Source organism: Cinclus cinclus, chromosome 3 (assembly GCF_963662255.1).
Source record: "Cinclus cinclus chromosome 3, bCinCin1.1, whole genome shotgun sequence".
In the NCBI taxonomy this organism is placed as follows: domain Eukaryota; kingdom Metazoa; phylum Chordata; class Aves; order Passeriformes; family Cinclidae; genus Cinclus; species Cinclus cinclus.
In genome coordinates this window covers 5,619,465-5,636,749 of record NC_085048.1, presented here as the reverse complement: position 1 = coordinate 5,636,749, position 17,285 = coordinate 5,619,465, and the positions used below count along the sequence as shown (strand labels likewise).

The 17,285-nt window shown below is 40.6% G+C and overlaps 1 protein-coding gene across 2 annotated transcripts in view; it reads left to right on the top strand.

The window, feature by feature from the left end:
* The window catches only part of CLIC5 (chloride intracellular channel 5), a 78,058-nt gene that overhangs the window by 14,534 nt on the left and 46,239 nt on the right, over positions 1-17,285 (top strand). The window contains exon 1 of one of the 2 annotated variants that reach the window (XM_062489632.1): positions 4,011-4,361. The exons of the other annotated variant lie outside the window; for it this stretch is intronic. Coding sequence (XP_062345616.1) covers positions 4,299-4,361 — 63 coding nt within the window. The 5' untranslated portion in view covers positions 4,011-4,298. Of the gene's footprint in view, positions 1-4,010; positions 4,362-17,285 lie in introns of those variants that run through there. 2 annotated transcript variants of the gene reach the window in all.

The window sequence follows — 17,285 nt, the reverse complement described above, 5'->3', positions numbered from 1 at the left end:
CCTTGAGTGTGGGATAATTTGCAAAAAGGAACAAAATCACAGTTCTTCCATCAAACCAACACATTTTGAGGTACTGTACATCTTTAGAGTGGAGGGACAGTATCTGATCACCCAGTGTTGGCATGAGGCTGATGAGAAGAGCTTTGTATGCCCTTGCATGTCTTGTACATTTTGGGAGTTGAACCTGCTGCCTGGCCCCAAATATCTGAGACAAATATTTTGATTTTTCTGAAATTCAGACCAGAAATCAATAGTGACACATTGTAACTCAAAAGAAAATAAAAATTACTGGATTGATTCCTTGCAGTTGTTAACTTGTTAAATGTGTTGCATATCAAAACTACTAGCATCCAATAAATACAGTTGCAGATTTCCAGTGATTCAGAACTGTCTCTGGAAGAGATGTTTTCATAACCCCTTCAATCCACCCTGGCTGTTGCTTAGGTGTGGGGTTTTTTGGCAACTAAGCAGTTAAATAATTCCCTGGTAAAATCAGGGAATAGCCCTGAATACCATTTGCTGCAGCTGCACCAAGTTCTTGCTTCTTTTCATCACAACAATGAAAAATGTTGCCTGTGTCATATAAAACTTGCAATACCTGCTGTCATGGAATGAGCTGGATGGAAGCACTGGGGGATGGATGTGCTTTGTGCTCCGATCCTTCTTGGTAAGGTAGCAGTGTGCTGGAGAACTGCATGATAGAGTTACATTGTGGATGCTTGGCCTCTGCTTCACCCTCTCAGGACAAATCTTTGCTGGAAGTGAAGCTGGGATCAGGCCTGTGAAAGCTGATAGTGCATCAGGATTCACCTACAATAGAGGTCTTACATGGGGATGTGACCGTTCCTTTTCTGAAGCTGTCCTCTTCTTTTATTAATGGGATGACGTGCTCATATTAATTTCCATATCTCATAAACCTCTAACTATAATGATTTGGCTTATGAGGAGTTCATAATTCAGTGTCTAGTGTTCTTGCTTGTAACTCAAAGCCTCTGCTACTTCTGATTTGTGAGAAAATGATAGGCCAAACTAAGTGACTCATTCTTTGCAGTACAATGAGAGTGTACTAATTATTTATCAGTGTCTTACCCTTAATTTGGCTGAAGAAAGAGCTGATTTCATAATACACAAAAGAGCTGTGTAGACACTAAAAACCATTTTAGTCAGAAAGGTTCCACCCAGCTGTAAGTCAGTTTTATATGACAGAAAAGCAGTAAATGCATGAATAGATTCCTAAAGCAGTACATATATACATATATATATATATATGCATCCATATATATTTCCTCCTACTCACTGCCTTCTACAATGTTTATACTAGACTGAGCTTTCAGAATGTCTTTTTTAAAAAACAGTATTATATGAACAAGTTATATTGTCTGATATGTTTGATCTCTTCTGGGATTCCATGGGGGTATTTTTGTGAAGCAGAGGGTTCTTATTTTTTTGAGGTGGGCTGGCTTATTCTTTCCATGGATACCTAAAAGCACATCTGGAACACCTGGTGTGTGGTATTGACTCCTCAAATTTTGTAGCCTCTGAGCACCCCATATCAGGTCCTGGGGCAGGGGGGGAGGTGGGAGCAAATGGGGAAGGCACTTCCTTGCCCAGAAACACCCTGAGCCAGGTGGGATCTGGCTCGTTCCTTCAGAAGTTTATAACTGGGTTAGGATGGAAACGGCTGCAGGGCACCTTCACTGCCTTTGTATTGCAAAGTTTCCCTTCTGCTTTGCTGAGCCTCAGCACAATAATCTTCGTCTGCAAACTAATTATAACACACCACTAAACCCAGACATTAATTAGGAGGGAAGGATTTAAATGTTTTGACACGCTGAGTCTCTACTGAAATTGCTACATCTAGAGTTTGACTTTCAGAAGCGCAAGGCACGCACAGCTTCTGGAGTGAGGGATGGCACGTGGACAGGAATGAGCAATAAAGCCATGGATTTCTTTCACTTAAAAATTATGGCAGGATTTGCCTGACCATTACATGTTTATCTAATTACCCTAGGCTCAGTGGAAAAAATTAGACACTTCTAGGGCATACTTTTTTATTCTAAAATAGACATCTAAATAGGTCACATGCATCACAACTTGTAAGTGGTGATATTTTGAAAGCTGATTTTATTTCTACCCTTTGGTTTAGCATTAGCAGCATTACCTTATTATTGTGCTCACAGCTGGCAGTATCTTCTCTTCCAGAGCCAATGATCCTGTGATATAACTTGTTCAAACCACTTGCCTATATCAAAACTAAGTTTTCAGTGAGGCTGGAACTACTGGTAACCTCAGCGAAGATGACCCATTTCCCATTGCTCCCAGGAACCATCATTAAAGGGGAATTATGTCACCATGAGACACTAGAGCAAAACAATTTTTCAGCAAAACCCAAAAGCTTATAATTGTATAGTTAATAATGCACTATTTAGGGATGTGTTTTGGAGATACGGTGATTACTCTTAAGTTTTTGGCAGACTTTTATAACTGTAATGCAAAATTACAATGCAATGATTCTTTCTGCCACATGTAAGTACATTTAGCCCATGTCCTTGGAAACTTGCCGGTAGGCCTAAGAATAATTGTACTTTAAATGTTTGGTAATTAATGTGCCTAGTCCAAAAATTACATGTAAAAATTTGCAATCAAAGGAGTAATAACACTTAATTCTCTTATAGTTAACCTTCCAGTTATTTGAATGAGTGCTAATTAGATCTAAAAACCATAAGCATACTTTTACAGTAATTATAATGATGATTATGTTGTAATTACAGTTGCAATAGCATAATGAGATTTACTCGTTAACCATTTCAGTCCTTCATGTAGTGCACATGAAACAGCTGTTGTGGGAAAATTCCCATAGAACTTATCCAAAGGGACACAGAGATGCTGGCTGTGACTGCTCTGGAGCCGTGTCAAGTGCCTAGAGGTCACAGAGAGAATTGGAGATCATCACTGAAGTACACAGCTAAGAGCACTTTCAGGAAAGGCGAGTGTTTGATCATGTCAAAACCCTCCCTAAAAGGCCTGTCTGTGTCAGAAGGGGAAGGTAAAACTGCTCGTGTCTGGCAGCTAGAGCTGCCAACAACCTGTGAGCCAGAGTTTTGGCAGTCCTGAAACAGGATCAAGGGCAGAAGTGCAGGAAGATACTTTCCGAGGGCAGGAGGACACCAAGTCCCTCCAGGCAGGGATGGGGATGAGGAGGAGGTGCCATTGACCCCTTCACCTCTGCCCGCTGTCCCCTCCTGTGCCAGCATTCCCTCCCTTCGTGCCTTTTGGCTGTGTCAGGACTTTCTATAGGTGTCACCTAATGCTCAGGGCTGCTGTGCAGTGCCCTCTGAGTCATGCAAGGAATGTAGGGCGAAGAAAAGGGAGTAGGGATGACAGCAGCAGGCTGTTCCCCCATGCTCCACCCAGCAAATCATTGTTCTCCTGTCCCCCCTCTACAACCAGCACCCCAAGGGACATGCTGAGAAATAGTTATGGGACCTAAACATCCCCATTCCTCTGCTCCTGAGCTCCATCAGAATTGGTCACATCACAGGTGCTTCTCTCACCTGAGTATTCATTTTTGGCTTCTGTACCACTCTGTATGACACACATGGCAGGGGGTGCTGAGGCAAAGCTCTGCTTTTCTTCCCATTTCTCGATTGAGCCAAGAACCAGTGCACAGGCTTTTTTTCTCTTACTTTTCTTAGCAATAACAATATTAGGATTTTGAACAGCTAGAGGCAGGACCAACACCCTTCAGAGAAGAAAAAAAAAAAAAAATCACTGTTGCTTAAAGCAACGAAACCAGCCCTGCTGCAGGACTTCCTTCTTCCCTGTCCCTGATGCTCCCAGCTGTAGAATAAGGGAGGGAACAACAGAAATACTGAAAACAGGGAAGAGCACAATTATTTGCTCAGAGACTGATCCTGCCGTAGGTACCAGGAGCTTGTCTCCTCCCCTGTGAGTTTAACCCCACCCTCTGTTTTTTTATGCTCTGGGCTATTTTGGGCGGGCAGCGAGGGCTGCCGCTCTGACAGATGAGGATACTGTACCAGAGCACAGCAGCACTTGTTGCTCTGAAGAACTACCGTAACAGGGACTGCTCCTCTGCTGCCTGCCTTTCCTTACTTATTATTAATTTAATAACCTGCAAACTTGTTTATTCCGATGCTTTCGAGCTTTATCATTACAAATGATATTTTAGGAGCTTTGTGAGAGCGGCTCAGAAGGGAAACTCACACACCGTGCAGTTGAAACCTCGTTTTGCCACTTAATTCCAAGAGATCGGCTGGTAGCCTTGGGGGTGAAAAATGACAGACTCTGTTGCTGCTAATGGGGAAGGAAAGGACCCTGAAATTGAGCTCTTTGTGAAGGTAAGTTGCGCTGTGAACTGGACACTGGTGTGACTCTCAGGTCGGCTCAGCTTCTACTGAATAATCAAACTTTAATTTTCTGGTGCTGTGTGGAAGCGGTGCTGTGACAGCCTGTTATCTCTTGTACACACACTCCCTCTGCTTTCTTCTTCGTGACATTAGAATTAGGTAATGTTGTGGAAGGAGAGTCAGAGTTCCTGTGTTTTATTGTTAATTCTCTTCTCATGAGTTTGTTCTGTTATTCTTAGGCTCCTGCCTGCAATGAGCTGTGTCCTAACTTTAAACTTGAGTCTGTAGGCTTCAGGTTTTGCTCTATAAATCCTGACTTTCTTTTCCATTTCTGGGAAGAGCTGGGGGGTACCAGGATTTGGTAGCTCAGCAAAAGCTGTCAGGTCTGAAATGCTGATGGACCATAAAACAATAAGGATTGAGATAAGCTGTCAGTCTTCTTATTATTTACCGCAGTACTTCCTTTTTTTTCTAAACCAATAAAAACTATATCAGTTTTTACTGTTGGTTTCATCAGCCTGAAGCTCATTCTGAATTTACAGAAGAGTAACTGAGAAAAGAAAACAATTTAATGAAAATATAGAAAAATGACTACCCCTGTTATGTGATAGGGTTTCAGAGTGCTTTGAGTTGTGTATGACTGTTGGTCTTGGACTGTGAAAACCTTACCATTAAAATTAGTTGCACAGTTGAAACCCATGACACGTGTCATCTTATTAATTGTAAACTTCATGCAAACTCTGCCTCAGTGAAGAGCTCAGATTTTTTGATGTTCAGAGTGTTTTAAAGCTCTATACACATTGAGGTATACCCATGTAAAATTATGGAATGGCTTGGTTTGGTAGGGACCTTAAAGATCATCTTGTTCCAATCCCTCTGCCATGGGCAGGGGCATCTTCCACTAGACCAGGTTGCTTAAAATCTTGTCCAGCCTGGCCTGGAACACTTGCAGGTGTTTGTTCTCTCTGAGCCTAGTCTGTTCCTGTAAATCCATTGTATTATTAATACGTGGGAGTTACCTCAGACCCTTAGCAAATAGAGCCCTGAATGATTAGGAAAGCAAATTCCAACCCCTCCCTTCTGTCAGGATGAGGGTATGTAATTGCTTTGTACTCCCTGATGGATAATTTGGGCTGTAAGTTGAAATGTCAGCCACATCCATGATGTGTATACATGGCCTCTTCACACATCTTCCAAAACCAGTCAGTTCAGGTGCAGGTGCTGTGACTGAGCCAGTAGTGAGGTCTTTCTCCATAGCCAACAGATTTGACAAGAATTTCAGGTTCGTAAGAACCTTGTGGCTCCTTTTAACAGAGAGCTTACTGTACTAAAATGGACCAGCATGAGTCCATACAGCCAGACACCTCACCTCTTGCAAGTTTCTACCAAATTGAGTTTAATGGAGATGTTTATGGGCTAAAAAATAGGTTTGTGATATTGTCTGGCACTCTGTCATCAGTCAAATGTGTGCTGGAGTGGAAATCTGTAGCTACTGATTTGTTTTAGTGCTTGCACTATTTCACTGAGGCTGGCACGGATGTTTTTGATATGTGGTTCTTTGACTGCATCAGCTGTTAAAGTGAAGGTCATTGCCCAGATTCATTGTGTGACGCTCTGAATCCATAAGATACTGGGAAAAATGAGCACTGCATTAAACCAAGCCATGCCACCACCTGAAGATTTATAACTCCAGAAGGAACATTTTTAGTAATGTGATTTCCTGCATAATGCATGTTACAGAATTGCATAGACTTACATAAAACTCAGAGCTGGAATAGAAGAATTAATTGGTATCTTCCTGGAGACTTTCCATTTAGGTTGAGAAATTGCAATTCTTGATGTTTTGGAAAGGTGCCATTAATTTAATTAAAAGTTTAAAAGGTTCTATAGTAAAGCATGTGACCAGAGTATTAAATTATACACCTCAGAAGTTCAAAAATAAAAAGAGAAGAACATCCAAAGGAAAGACAGGCTGAAAGATGAAAAATAGCAGAATGTAAGAGAATAATGAACAGGTGAAAATTCTTGTGAAAGGTGACTGCTACGAACAGGATATTAGTAAGGGGAGGTAAACAGGAAGGCTGATCCAGGAGACACTCTACAAAGGAGAAGACATTTATTCTGTCTGTTTTAAGGCTGGAAAGAACAGAAAAGTGGTAACTTCTGGAGGACTGTACGATACTGGGACAAGTGGCAAATGTAAATATACTGAACCACACTTGAGGCAGGTTTTAACAACAGGGAATGTTGGGATCAATGCACAATCCCTCATTTGATTTTTATAGAGGTGATACTTCACCCAAGGAAAAGAGTTCTGTCCTGCATCCTTGAAGGAACACACAGAAAACACAGCAATAAGTGAGAAAATGCGGGGCAGTAGATGTGGCCTGGTGGAAACTGTATCTTCCACATGCCCAAAAAAACCAGAAAGGGCTGTTTTTCACCAGCCACAGTGTCCCTAATAAAAGCATTTTCTGTCTCAGGTTAAAAAAAGAAAGGTGTTATACAATTGCTCTATTTCCCTTTGCTGTTTGTCAACCAGGAGCGCAGGAGCCTCCGACAGACAAGCAGGGAGTGGGGCTGTAACCAAAAGAGCTGCTTTGTAACCTAATGCAGGTTGGCTCAGGATCTCCTAAGCTGCACAGACAGGCTGGGCACCACCAGGACACAGCTGAGCTGCTGTGGCAGGGACAGGTTAAGTGGTTATCACACCTATTTGTTATCATCCCCATTGATTTCACTTGTTTTCTAACGGTGCCCTAAGCTGGATCTGTGAGGTCTTGTTTTGTGAACAAGGGTTTGATCTTGCAAGGTGTGTGTCTGAGAGCAAATCCCCCAAATCTGGGGCAGGACACAAGGAGAGCGATGGTGGGAGCAGTGAGCTCTGCCAGGGCGGTGGTGCTGCCTTGATCAGATGTGCAGCTTGTGTGAGCAGGCCTTTGCTGAACACTGAAACTCTCCAGCAGCAATTCTCTCTAAACTTGTTTGACAGGGAATTGAAGGAGGCTGCCAGACAGAAAGGTTTGATGAGTGTTGTTGTGAGACAGTGGTGGTGGCAGCGTGGGGAAGGGAACATCTGGAGGTTGTGCTTGCTCTGTGTTTAACCCAGCTTGCTGTAACTCAGGCTAATTTCAATCCTCTGTGCGCTGGAGAAGCAAGTGTTTCTGTATAAATGGCAATGATACACTGATGGAAGATACATTTAGCATTTCCTGGCAATCTTGCACCTGTATGCATGAACATAATTACAAAATTGAAATAGTGCTCCTTTTACATGAAGTAATACAATTAAAATCATAAGGGAGGACCACAGGACTTCTGTAGTTTCTTTCTGTTTGCAATGGAAACAGATGTTTGGATGTACGTTCCTTGCATTTCAGGATTAGAGTAGTACCTAATATTAAAAGTCAATTTTAAGGGAGATACATTGTACCCATGGAAAACAAAACATGATGTAAAGAAGACTGCATTGCTTAGAATGCAGTCTGGAAAGCAAACAAACCCCACAAGTGGACCAAAGTACATTTAACTTTTAAAATCTCCCTGCTTTAGGAACACTCTATAAAAGGATACACTTTAATCCATATTTCTGCTAGTGAGAAGATGGCGATATCATGGTGGCAGGAGAATGTGTGGTAAGCTGGAAGGCAGCTACTTCTAGAAGGAGTCATTGTGGATTAATATTAGGGGTATGTTCATTGGTGTCCTGGGCTGCACCAAAACCAGAGGGACCAGTCGGTCGAGGGAAGTGATTCTGCTTCTCTGCTCCACTCTTCTGAGACCCCACCTGCACTGCTGCATCCAGCTCTGGGCTCCTCAGCAGAAGGAAGATGTGAACCCACAGGAACGAGTCCGGAAGAGGCCACTGAGTTGATCACAGGGCTGGAACACCTCTGCTATGAAAACAGCTTGGAGAAGAGAAATCTCCAGGAAAACGTTATAGAACCTTCCAGTTCCTGAAGGGGGCTAGAGAGGGACCTTCCACAAGGGCATATAGGATAAAGGGGAATGGCTTTAAGTTAAAGGCGGGTAGGTTGATATTAAATGTTAGGAAGAAATTCTCTGTGTAAGGGTGGTGAGGTCCTGGGACAGGTTGCCTGAAGTTGTGAATCCCTGTCAGTGTTCAAGACCAGGCTGGATGGAGCTCTGAATAACATGGTGTTGTGGAGGGTGTCCCTGCCCTTGGCAGTGGAGTTGGAATGACATGATCTTTAAGGCACCTTGCAACCTAAACCATTCTAGGATTAGGTCAGCAAGAACTTTTGCTTAAAAGGTGCAAGGCTTTACTTCTCAAAGTGTTCACCCACAGTCACACTGAATACCATTCTAGGGAAAATGTGAAGGTGCTGCAAGCGCACAAATCCAAAGAGACCTCAGAGGCCTTGAACTTTCACTTCAGTGGAAGCAGAGAACTTCAGTCTCTCTACATACATTTAACATGTCCCCATCTGCCAGCTGACTGGACCCATCAGGATTATGTCTGAAAGTGTTGGCAAGATTTTGTACCAAGCTTACTGTTCTGAATGAATGGGTCAGTCAGAGAGCCTGGCTGCCAGGACAAAGCAGTCATCAACAACAGCATTCTCCATCAAAGCCCCTGGAGCTGCTGCTCTCAGGAATGTGTTGCTTCCCCTTTTGTTGACACAATTATCCCAGAAATTACCTCAGGGAGGAGCAAGTGTTTTTTTTTTTAATTATTTTTTTGGGGGTGCATTTTTAGGATTTTTTTTTTAAAAATATTTCTGCTGAAAGGTGATTTCAAACCAACCTTGGTTTGGATTTTGGTGAAGTTGTCACACAGCCTTAAAGGAAGATATAAATATAAAAGTCTTACACCTTTTACAAGCTATCATTCCCTACTGTTAAGGCTTTTGTGGTTTTAATATAAGAGACTTACTCTGATAAGAAAACTGATTTCAGTTTCAGAATTTTAGGGTTATCACAAACAGTACTGGCTTTGCAAACAGGGAGAGATAACTTGATAGGAACATTTTAACCCTTTATAACAAGACAGGCTCTGGCAATGGATTTGATTCATAGACTGCCCTCAAAAAGTCTTTTTTATTGATGATTAGAAATCAGAATCAAATCTGGAGGGTTCTAAGTTCATTTCTGTTTCTTGAGAAATGTGGTTATTTTTTGGGTATTATGAGCTCAGCTTGGCTTTCATACAAAATCATTCCTATGTTTAGCTAAACTTTCTAGATAAAGAGGAAATAGCAAAGATAAAAAAAGCACAAGGAACAATAATGATACTGAAACATCTGGTCCGACCTGTCTGGTGCTCCAAGAATGACTAAAACATTTTTTTGTTGCCAAGCCTTTCATATTTTGAAGGAGCCACACCACCCTACTAAGCAGCTGTGTACAGTGTGTGCAGTCTCTGACTCTTTTCAGCTGCCACCCTGGAAGTGGCGGGAGCACAGGGTTTTCTGGATATCTTGAACTCTTACCTGTTGGAGCTGCCAAGCAGGAGATGGGCACCATGGTCTGGGTCTCTTCAAACTGCTTTTGGTGAGGCAGTGTGTGATCAGCAGCCTGAGTCTCCTCTTCAGCATCCTGGCCTTGTGCTTTGATATTAAGGTTACAAAATGTACAAGGTTTATCAGTAGTCTGGACACCAGGGAGGGAAATAATTTTACTGGGTTTGTTTGAACATCTGTAAATGAGTTTTGAAAGTTCAGTGCAGGGAGACTTGAGTATTTGAATGTAGTGGTTCTGCTAAGATCTTTTCAAATCAGGAGTGACCAGAGTGACAAATCACTAACAGCTCCACTTCTGACCCACTTAAATAAGGGAAATATTATTTGGACTGATTGCTGCTTCTCTTTTTAATTTTTTGTTTATATTTTATTTATTTTATTAAGCATTTTCAATAAAATCAGTACAAGAAATAGAGGAAAAACATCAATCTTGGCAAGAATTAAATTTGCTTTAAAATTAAAACTTTTTTAAAAAATTCAATAAATTGCCATATAACTGCCTAGCAAATGTTTTAAAGTTAGAAGTTGCTTGTTTTTCCTTGTGATGAGGAAAAACAGTACTTTAAAGAAACTTTAACCTGAGTTATACAATCTAGTGTCTGTGTGTCTGTTTTGTCTCTAAGCATTTGCAGGTTTTGTTTTATATCAAGCCGAGGTCCTCGTTGGTGGGAATATTAGAGGCAGGCAGTAAATTGTTTAAGTGGGCCAAGGTTATAAAGTGACTAGGCAGGGATATATTCACTATCCCTGCTACCTTGAACCCAGTCTGGAATGTTTCTAGGATTGCCTGGGAAACTGGGTCTCAAGGTAAAAAGGGTTTTCCAGTCGTGTCTCCTACCTAAGTTCATGGTCTCATCCTTAGTTTATGGTAAAAGGTAAATGATACCCTGATCTGCCATGGTTTGGGGGTTTTCCTCTATAAACAGCTGTGACTACTTGCTTTTTATTCAACTTGATGCTATTGACATACATATTAATTGTGATCAAAAACATCTGATTCAAATGAAACATATCCCAATTCTTTGTTGAGTATGCATACCTTCTTTACATGACTTTATAAATGGGTTCCATTGGAATAAAAAAGAATTCAGAAGCATTCAGTTTGGGTCGTGACCACAAAAGCAAATGAGTTTTGTACTGCTGAGTTCAGTGGCAGCAGAATAAGGCCTGCCTAAGTATATTTGAGATCTTGTTTAAACTCCGCTTGCTAGCTCCTTCCTTTTTTCCAGCCTTTCTGAGCCATACAGTCAAACTAGGTAAACACTGTGCTTTAATTTTACCATGAAGAACTGGTGATATTCATAATTATTATTGCTGGTACTTAGAAATAGCCACCAGTGTGCTCTGGGTGCTCTCTATGTTTAGCTGCAGAGTGCTCTTTTTCCATCTCTGGCAGCTCCCATCTCATCAGGCTCACAGGTTGTTGTGTTGTGGTTCAGCGATGACAGTGAAGCTCCAGTGTCCTCAGGAAACTTTTACTGGCAATACATGGCTGTACTGAGGCTAATCCAGAACAGCAAATGTCACCGGGATCGTTTGACATAACGTCCCAAAAATACACAGGGACCCTTTCCAAGAGAGCCAGCAGGAAGTACGTCTGCCCGTGCTCCAGGATTTAATGTTGATATCAATCCACCTGCCTATGTCAAATAGTTTAATGGAAGGCTGTGTAAGGATTGTTTAGAACACATTGATCATCAGAGCAACAATATCACTTAGTTCTTGTGTGGCACATAATTCTTCAACATGTGGCAGATACAAGCAAAATGATCCCAGCTGTGCTACAAAGTGGTAAAAGAAACATTATTTTGTTAGTAGTATTTCCATTTTTCAGCTAGGAGTTTAGGTAGATTTTTCAAAATCACTCATTTTTAACAGAGGCAGATGTTAAAGGGCTGTGACTTTGTGTTAATTTTATACATGAATAATAGAAGGTTGGAGTGATAAACTTTTCTTTTAGCTAAGGTGGACTTAAAGTCAGGGAGAATCAGTTGGGATAAGGAAGGGTTTGGTCTTTTGCTGGATTCAATCTATAAATCTTACATGATGAAGGAAATCAGAGCAGGTACCTAAAGTGCTGTAGTAGGTACTTTGCAAATAGCTTGAAGTGATTTGTTTGACACAGCAAAATTTCACGTGGAAATTTCCTTATTCCCTTTCCTTCCTTGTCTCTTATTCTCCCCATTTTTTTGCACTTCTGTGTTGCTGACATGCAGTAAAACTTATCTAGATGAGGTAGTATACATATGTACATCTGGAGCCATGAGTTAAAAAAAATGTGGTTTTTGTATGTCTGAGGAGTTTCATCAGCATCATGTATTCCTGGCATGATTTTTTATATTAAGCTTAAGACTTGGAAATTATTACAGTGGAACAGAAGTAATTCAAACTGTATCCAGCTGTGCTTTGCAGTTCCAATGCCAGTAATTTTATCTAATAATACCTAAGGGTAGAACTTAATCTAACTGACTGCATTTACAACATGTCATTCCTGTTTGTTACGTAACTTGATTGCCAGTATACACATAAATGTAGAATGGTGAGTCCATGGGATTTTTTTCTCTGACTATCTTAAATTTAAAGATTCTTTGTAAATGAGTATTATTGTGTCTTTCTCAAGAATAATTTCATTACTTATTTTTTTAAGTAATGAATTTACTCTTCTATATGTATCTATATTTTATTAATGGTGGTGTTCACTGCCTGAAGTGATCTGCCATGTTTTAACATGTATTCTTCTTTGATTCAGTGACTCTGATGTACCGCAGAAATTTCATGGGTACAGTGTCATAGGAGGAGATGTGCTCAAAAAAGAGATTGAATCACCAAAGCCCCTAAGATACAGTTCTCTAACACACCACAGCAAAGCTTTGCCATGTTAAAATGCCTCCAGTGTTGTCAAAATCCAAATCTACCTTTTCTTGACTTTCCACTCTATGAACAAATGAGCACTTCAACACATTATCTTAAAAAGCAACAGCACAGCTCCCACCATTCAAACTCTCTGATTTTGATTATTTTTTCTAATCAAACTGTGAAAAGGGCCTGCAATGCAAATTCTAAATGTTAAGCTCAGTAGTATTCCCAGGTTTTGACTCAAATTCTTCACAGGATTTATTTAATTTTTTGTGCTTTTCTGCCTCCTTCAGTGACCCAAGTTTTTCAGGATCTCCTCACCTTGATAAAATGCTGATACCAGTCCTTCTGTGGTGCCAAGTTTGTGCACATGTTGCATCTTCTGTAGGACCAACTTCTCTGCTTTTCCTGCTTGTTCTCACACACAAACAGACTCATAAATTTATTTTATACCAGTCTTGTGATCCCCATGATTTCTGTGTTGGTCCCCAAAGTAGCCTAGTTACTTCTTAAGAGGTATTGTATATCTGGAGCTCAAGGGCTTCTCCTGTTTTGCCCCTGTGCACCTGATTTCCAAAAGACATTAAAATAGCTCTTTTTTATGCATTTCTGGTAATCCTTCATAAAACTGAAATAAAGCATTAATGAAATGCATTTCAGGAGTGTTGTGTTGTATTAATGCATATGTAGGATAGTAGGAGTTGAAACTGTCCCTGCTATTGCTACTCTGGTGTAAAGGATATTATATTAAGAATAAAGGTGCTCAGATAGTGACAGTTTGCTCTTCTAAATCCTCATCTTGGTAGATAGTAATTTTGTGTGCAGTGCAGATGACAGAGGTCCATGGTATTTACCTGTATGTGCTTGCTGCAAAAGGTAATGTAAATGCTCAAGGCCTAATATTAAAGGCTGAAACTGATTTTCATTTATTTCAAATTCTATAAAACCTGCAAGGATCTTATACATGGGAACAGTAGTTTTCCCTCCCTTCTTTATGTAAATCCTGATGTAAAGAAGCTATTTATTAACTACTTCTGTTACTTCTCTTGCATTTCATAGACTCATAGGATGGTTTGGGTTGGAAGGGACCTTAAAGATCATGTAATTCCCACTCCCCTGCCTTGGGTGAGTACACCTTCCACTAGACCAGGTTGCTCAGAGCCTCATCCAGCCAAACCTTTTATGCTTTCAGGAATGGAGCATCCACAACTTCTCTGGCCAGTTTTATTGTTTCCTTTGGTCTAAGAAAAACATATCATGACTCAACTCACTATCCACCAGCATCTCAAGTGTTAAAACCTGTTCATGATTCTGGAAATGGGGTTTATACACAGATGAAATTTGCTTGATTTATGTATGGCTTTAGTTTTTGTTTCTCTTAACCAAGAAGATGCCAGAGCAGACATAATTTTTTTTAAACTTCTACTGCTGGTAAAGATATGTAAGTGTAATGCTCTGCTTCTTGGAAAAGGGCTCATCACTTCCAAAGAGACTGTGTTGCTGCAGACTCAACAGTGGAGTTCAGAGTATGATGAGCTAATCCTCTTATGCTCCATCTCAGAAAACATCTGACAGCTGAGTTCAGCAACTGCCTGTTCAGAAACTGTTTAGCATCAGTTTTAAGTGCTCAAAAGATGGATTTTTTTTTTTTTGTGAAAGTGTTGGGTTTTGCATTTTTACTTCTTAGTAGTAAAACACAGGGTGATACTAGAAATTCTCCAAACTTCCTAGATGCTAATAGCAGTTAACATCCTTAGATCCCAGTTCTGCAAAGGAGGCTATGCAGGCTGCTCTGTGCTTTGGCAGCCACCTCTGAACATGACTCTCTTTGCAAAACCTATTTCCTGAGGTAAAAAATAAATACAGATGCCTTTTTATAGCATTTCCAAAGCACTGTGCTGTCATGGTCAGTACTTTGTAGGTGCAGAAGCTGAGAAGCCATGGCTTTGTGTAAGGAGGGCCAGCAAGAATTCACCTTGGTCCTGTGCTCTGTTCTTTAGTCCTAGCTCTTTGTACAGCACTTAGCATGACTGATTTAGTGCTCATGTGCACTCAGCCTTAGTAATTCACAGTAAATAGCCCAACAGCAAACACACAAATCATACTAATCATAGCTATGCATTTTTACTTTCTCTTTTTGCTGCTGCTATTAGTAGGGAGGGGGTCAAGGTTTAGATGATCTTTTGACTGGTTGTTTTAAACAACACACAGAGTTTATGTATGTTAAGATATTGGAAAAGAAGTAGAGAAGAAAAATTTTAAGGCTTAAAAATTACTTAAGATTGCCACCCTGAAGGTAGCTTTCTTGTTTAATTAAAAGAGCAAACATCACTTGACTGCAATATTCAATGTATCTGCGGAGTCTTTTTAGCACAGTGGTAAGTATAACAAGACAGAGATCACAGAATGGTTTGAGTTAGAATGGAATTATAGCTGTCTACTGCTAATCCCTCTGCCATGGGCAGAGACCCCTTCCGCTAGTCCAGGTTTCTCCAAGTCCCGTCCAATCTGGCCTTGATCCCTTCCAGGGTTGGAGAATTCACAACTTCTCTGTGGAACATATGAATAGTTAAGGTCAAATATAGTCAGATTAGGAGTAGGCTTAATAGTAGTTGTAAAGGTGATTACCTGTTGGAATGAAGCACCAAAGAAGTCATGCCCTGTCTGCCTTTGGTTCAGATCTAGACTAGATATGCTGTAATGAAGCACACGTAGTTAGGGACAATAAAGGAATAAACATGCCAGGAAAACTGCAAATCATCAGGGCATTGCTATGAAGGAGGTCTTGACAAGCCAGAACAAGGCTTGGTTGAAGCGCAGAAGAAATCTTTGCTTTCTGTTTCTCTGAACAGCAGCAAAAGTTTGGTTGTGGCCATTCTGATAGAAATGGTGCTGAGAGGCTGCTTTCGTGTCCTGGGTGTGATAATGGAATGTGATTAATTCAGGTGGTTAAATATGGAATTGCTTATCTTACATGCTTATCATAGCTGGTTATGCAAGGGCCAGACTTTGGAAGGGCCTCCTAAGGCTGGGCAGATGAATGCTGTGTCAGTACAGGTCCGACCTTGAAGATGAGATGAGGAAGAGCTAAACTGGGAGATACAAGAGCAGAATTCCCTTTCTGTCATTGCCTAAGTTGCATCACAGCCCTGTGCCCTAGCTTCATTCCCTATGAAATGTTTGCCCCAACATCCATTTTCATATCTGTGTAGTCCAGATAAAATTTCCCCTCTTTTCCCTTTGTACATATGAGTGACTGTCAAAAATACCTAATCATCATGGATTAAATCCTGACAAAATACTAATTATTGATTAATTTTCAGGTTTGGCTGGTGCTTCTCTGTATGGATTGCCAAGTTTGTCCTCTTCACGACATTTTAACACCCAAATAAGACCCTCAACCTTGGCATCCAGGGCATGTAGCTATTGTTGTTCTACATGCTGGTACATGCTCATACCTGTATATTGTTCCAAACAAGTGGAAATCAGAAAAACCAGCCCTGATAGATCATCGCTATTGTTGCCAGTGTTTTTCTAGATTGTGACTCAATTTGTGTGGGTCAACAGGCACGTTGTATTACTGCTTTCCTTTTGCTTTTAGCTGCTGAATGGGCAACTTCAAACAGATGCAAATGCATATCATGGGGGGAAATTATTTTCTTTCACTGCCCTGTGTTTTGTGATGAGCCATTGCTGCTGATTCAGTGTACAGCTGGAGACCTGTTTTGCTTGTTTATTTTATTTATAGTATTTTTTTAAAAAGCTCTTCCTGAATGAAGAGGGATTGAATCATGGAATATTCTTGCAGGTTCTAGGTTCTCTCAAAATGGCAGTTTTAGTTGTTTATCTATGCTTAGTTCTTTTGAATTCCCAGGAAATGCCAAGAGGATCCAGTGCAAAAATGCCCTTAATTATTAAGTCTATTTTCAGTCTTCAATTAGCATTTAGTTAATTTTAATTCACTTTTCGTTCTAAGTGTTGACTCACCCATGCAGTTTGACAAAGAATTCTATTTTGCCCTTTCTGTACCAAGATGCACTGAATTTGAACTTTTGGTTTTGTTTTCTTTTTTAAAACAATATTTCTGAGTCTCACAGTTCAGCTTTAGAACCAGTCCTAGGGCTGGGTCTTGCTTGGGGTTCAAAAATGATGTTCTTTTGCCTTAAGTGCTCTGTACTTAGCCTGGTCCAAGATGGTGCCACAAGGAGCTCCTCAGAGTGCATGAATTTAATTTTCTATTGCATATTTCAATTCCATATTTACAAATCTTCAATTAGGTGTTTCTCTAAACACTCAGTAAGTCTTCTTGCTATTCTGTCTCTAATAAAGGCAGGTGAACATGGATGTGGGAAGACTTGTTTTAATAGGAAGTATCCACTGCCCATCCTGGCTCTCTGGCGCCAGCAGCCCTATGACCTGAACACCTTGTTCTCTTACTGAGCACAAGCTCTGCTCGATGGTTTAATGATTCAGAGTTTATCTCAAAAGAGATGGTACAACAATAATAATAAATCGTAAAAATGCTGACTGTAGACAGCTTCTCAAAGAGCTGGGGAAAGATGTGGCCAAGGTGGGA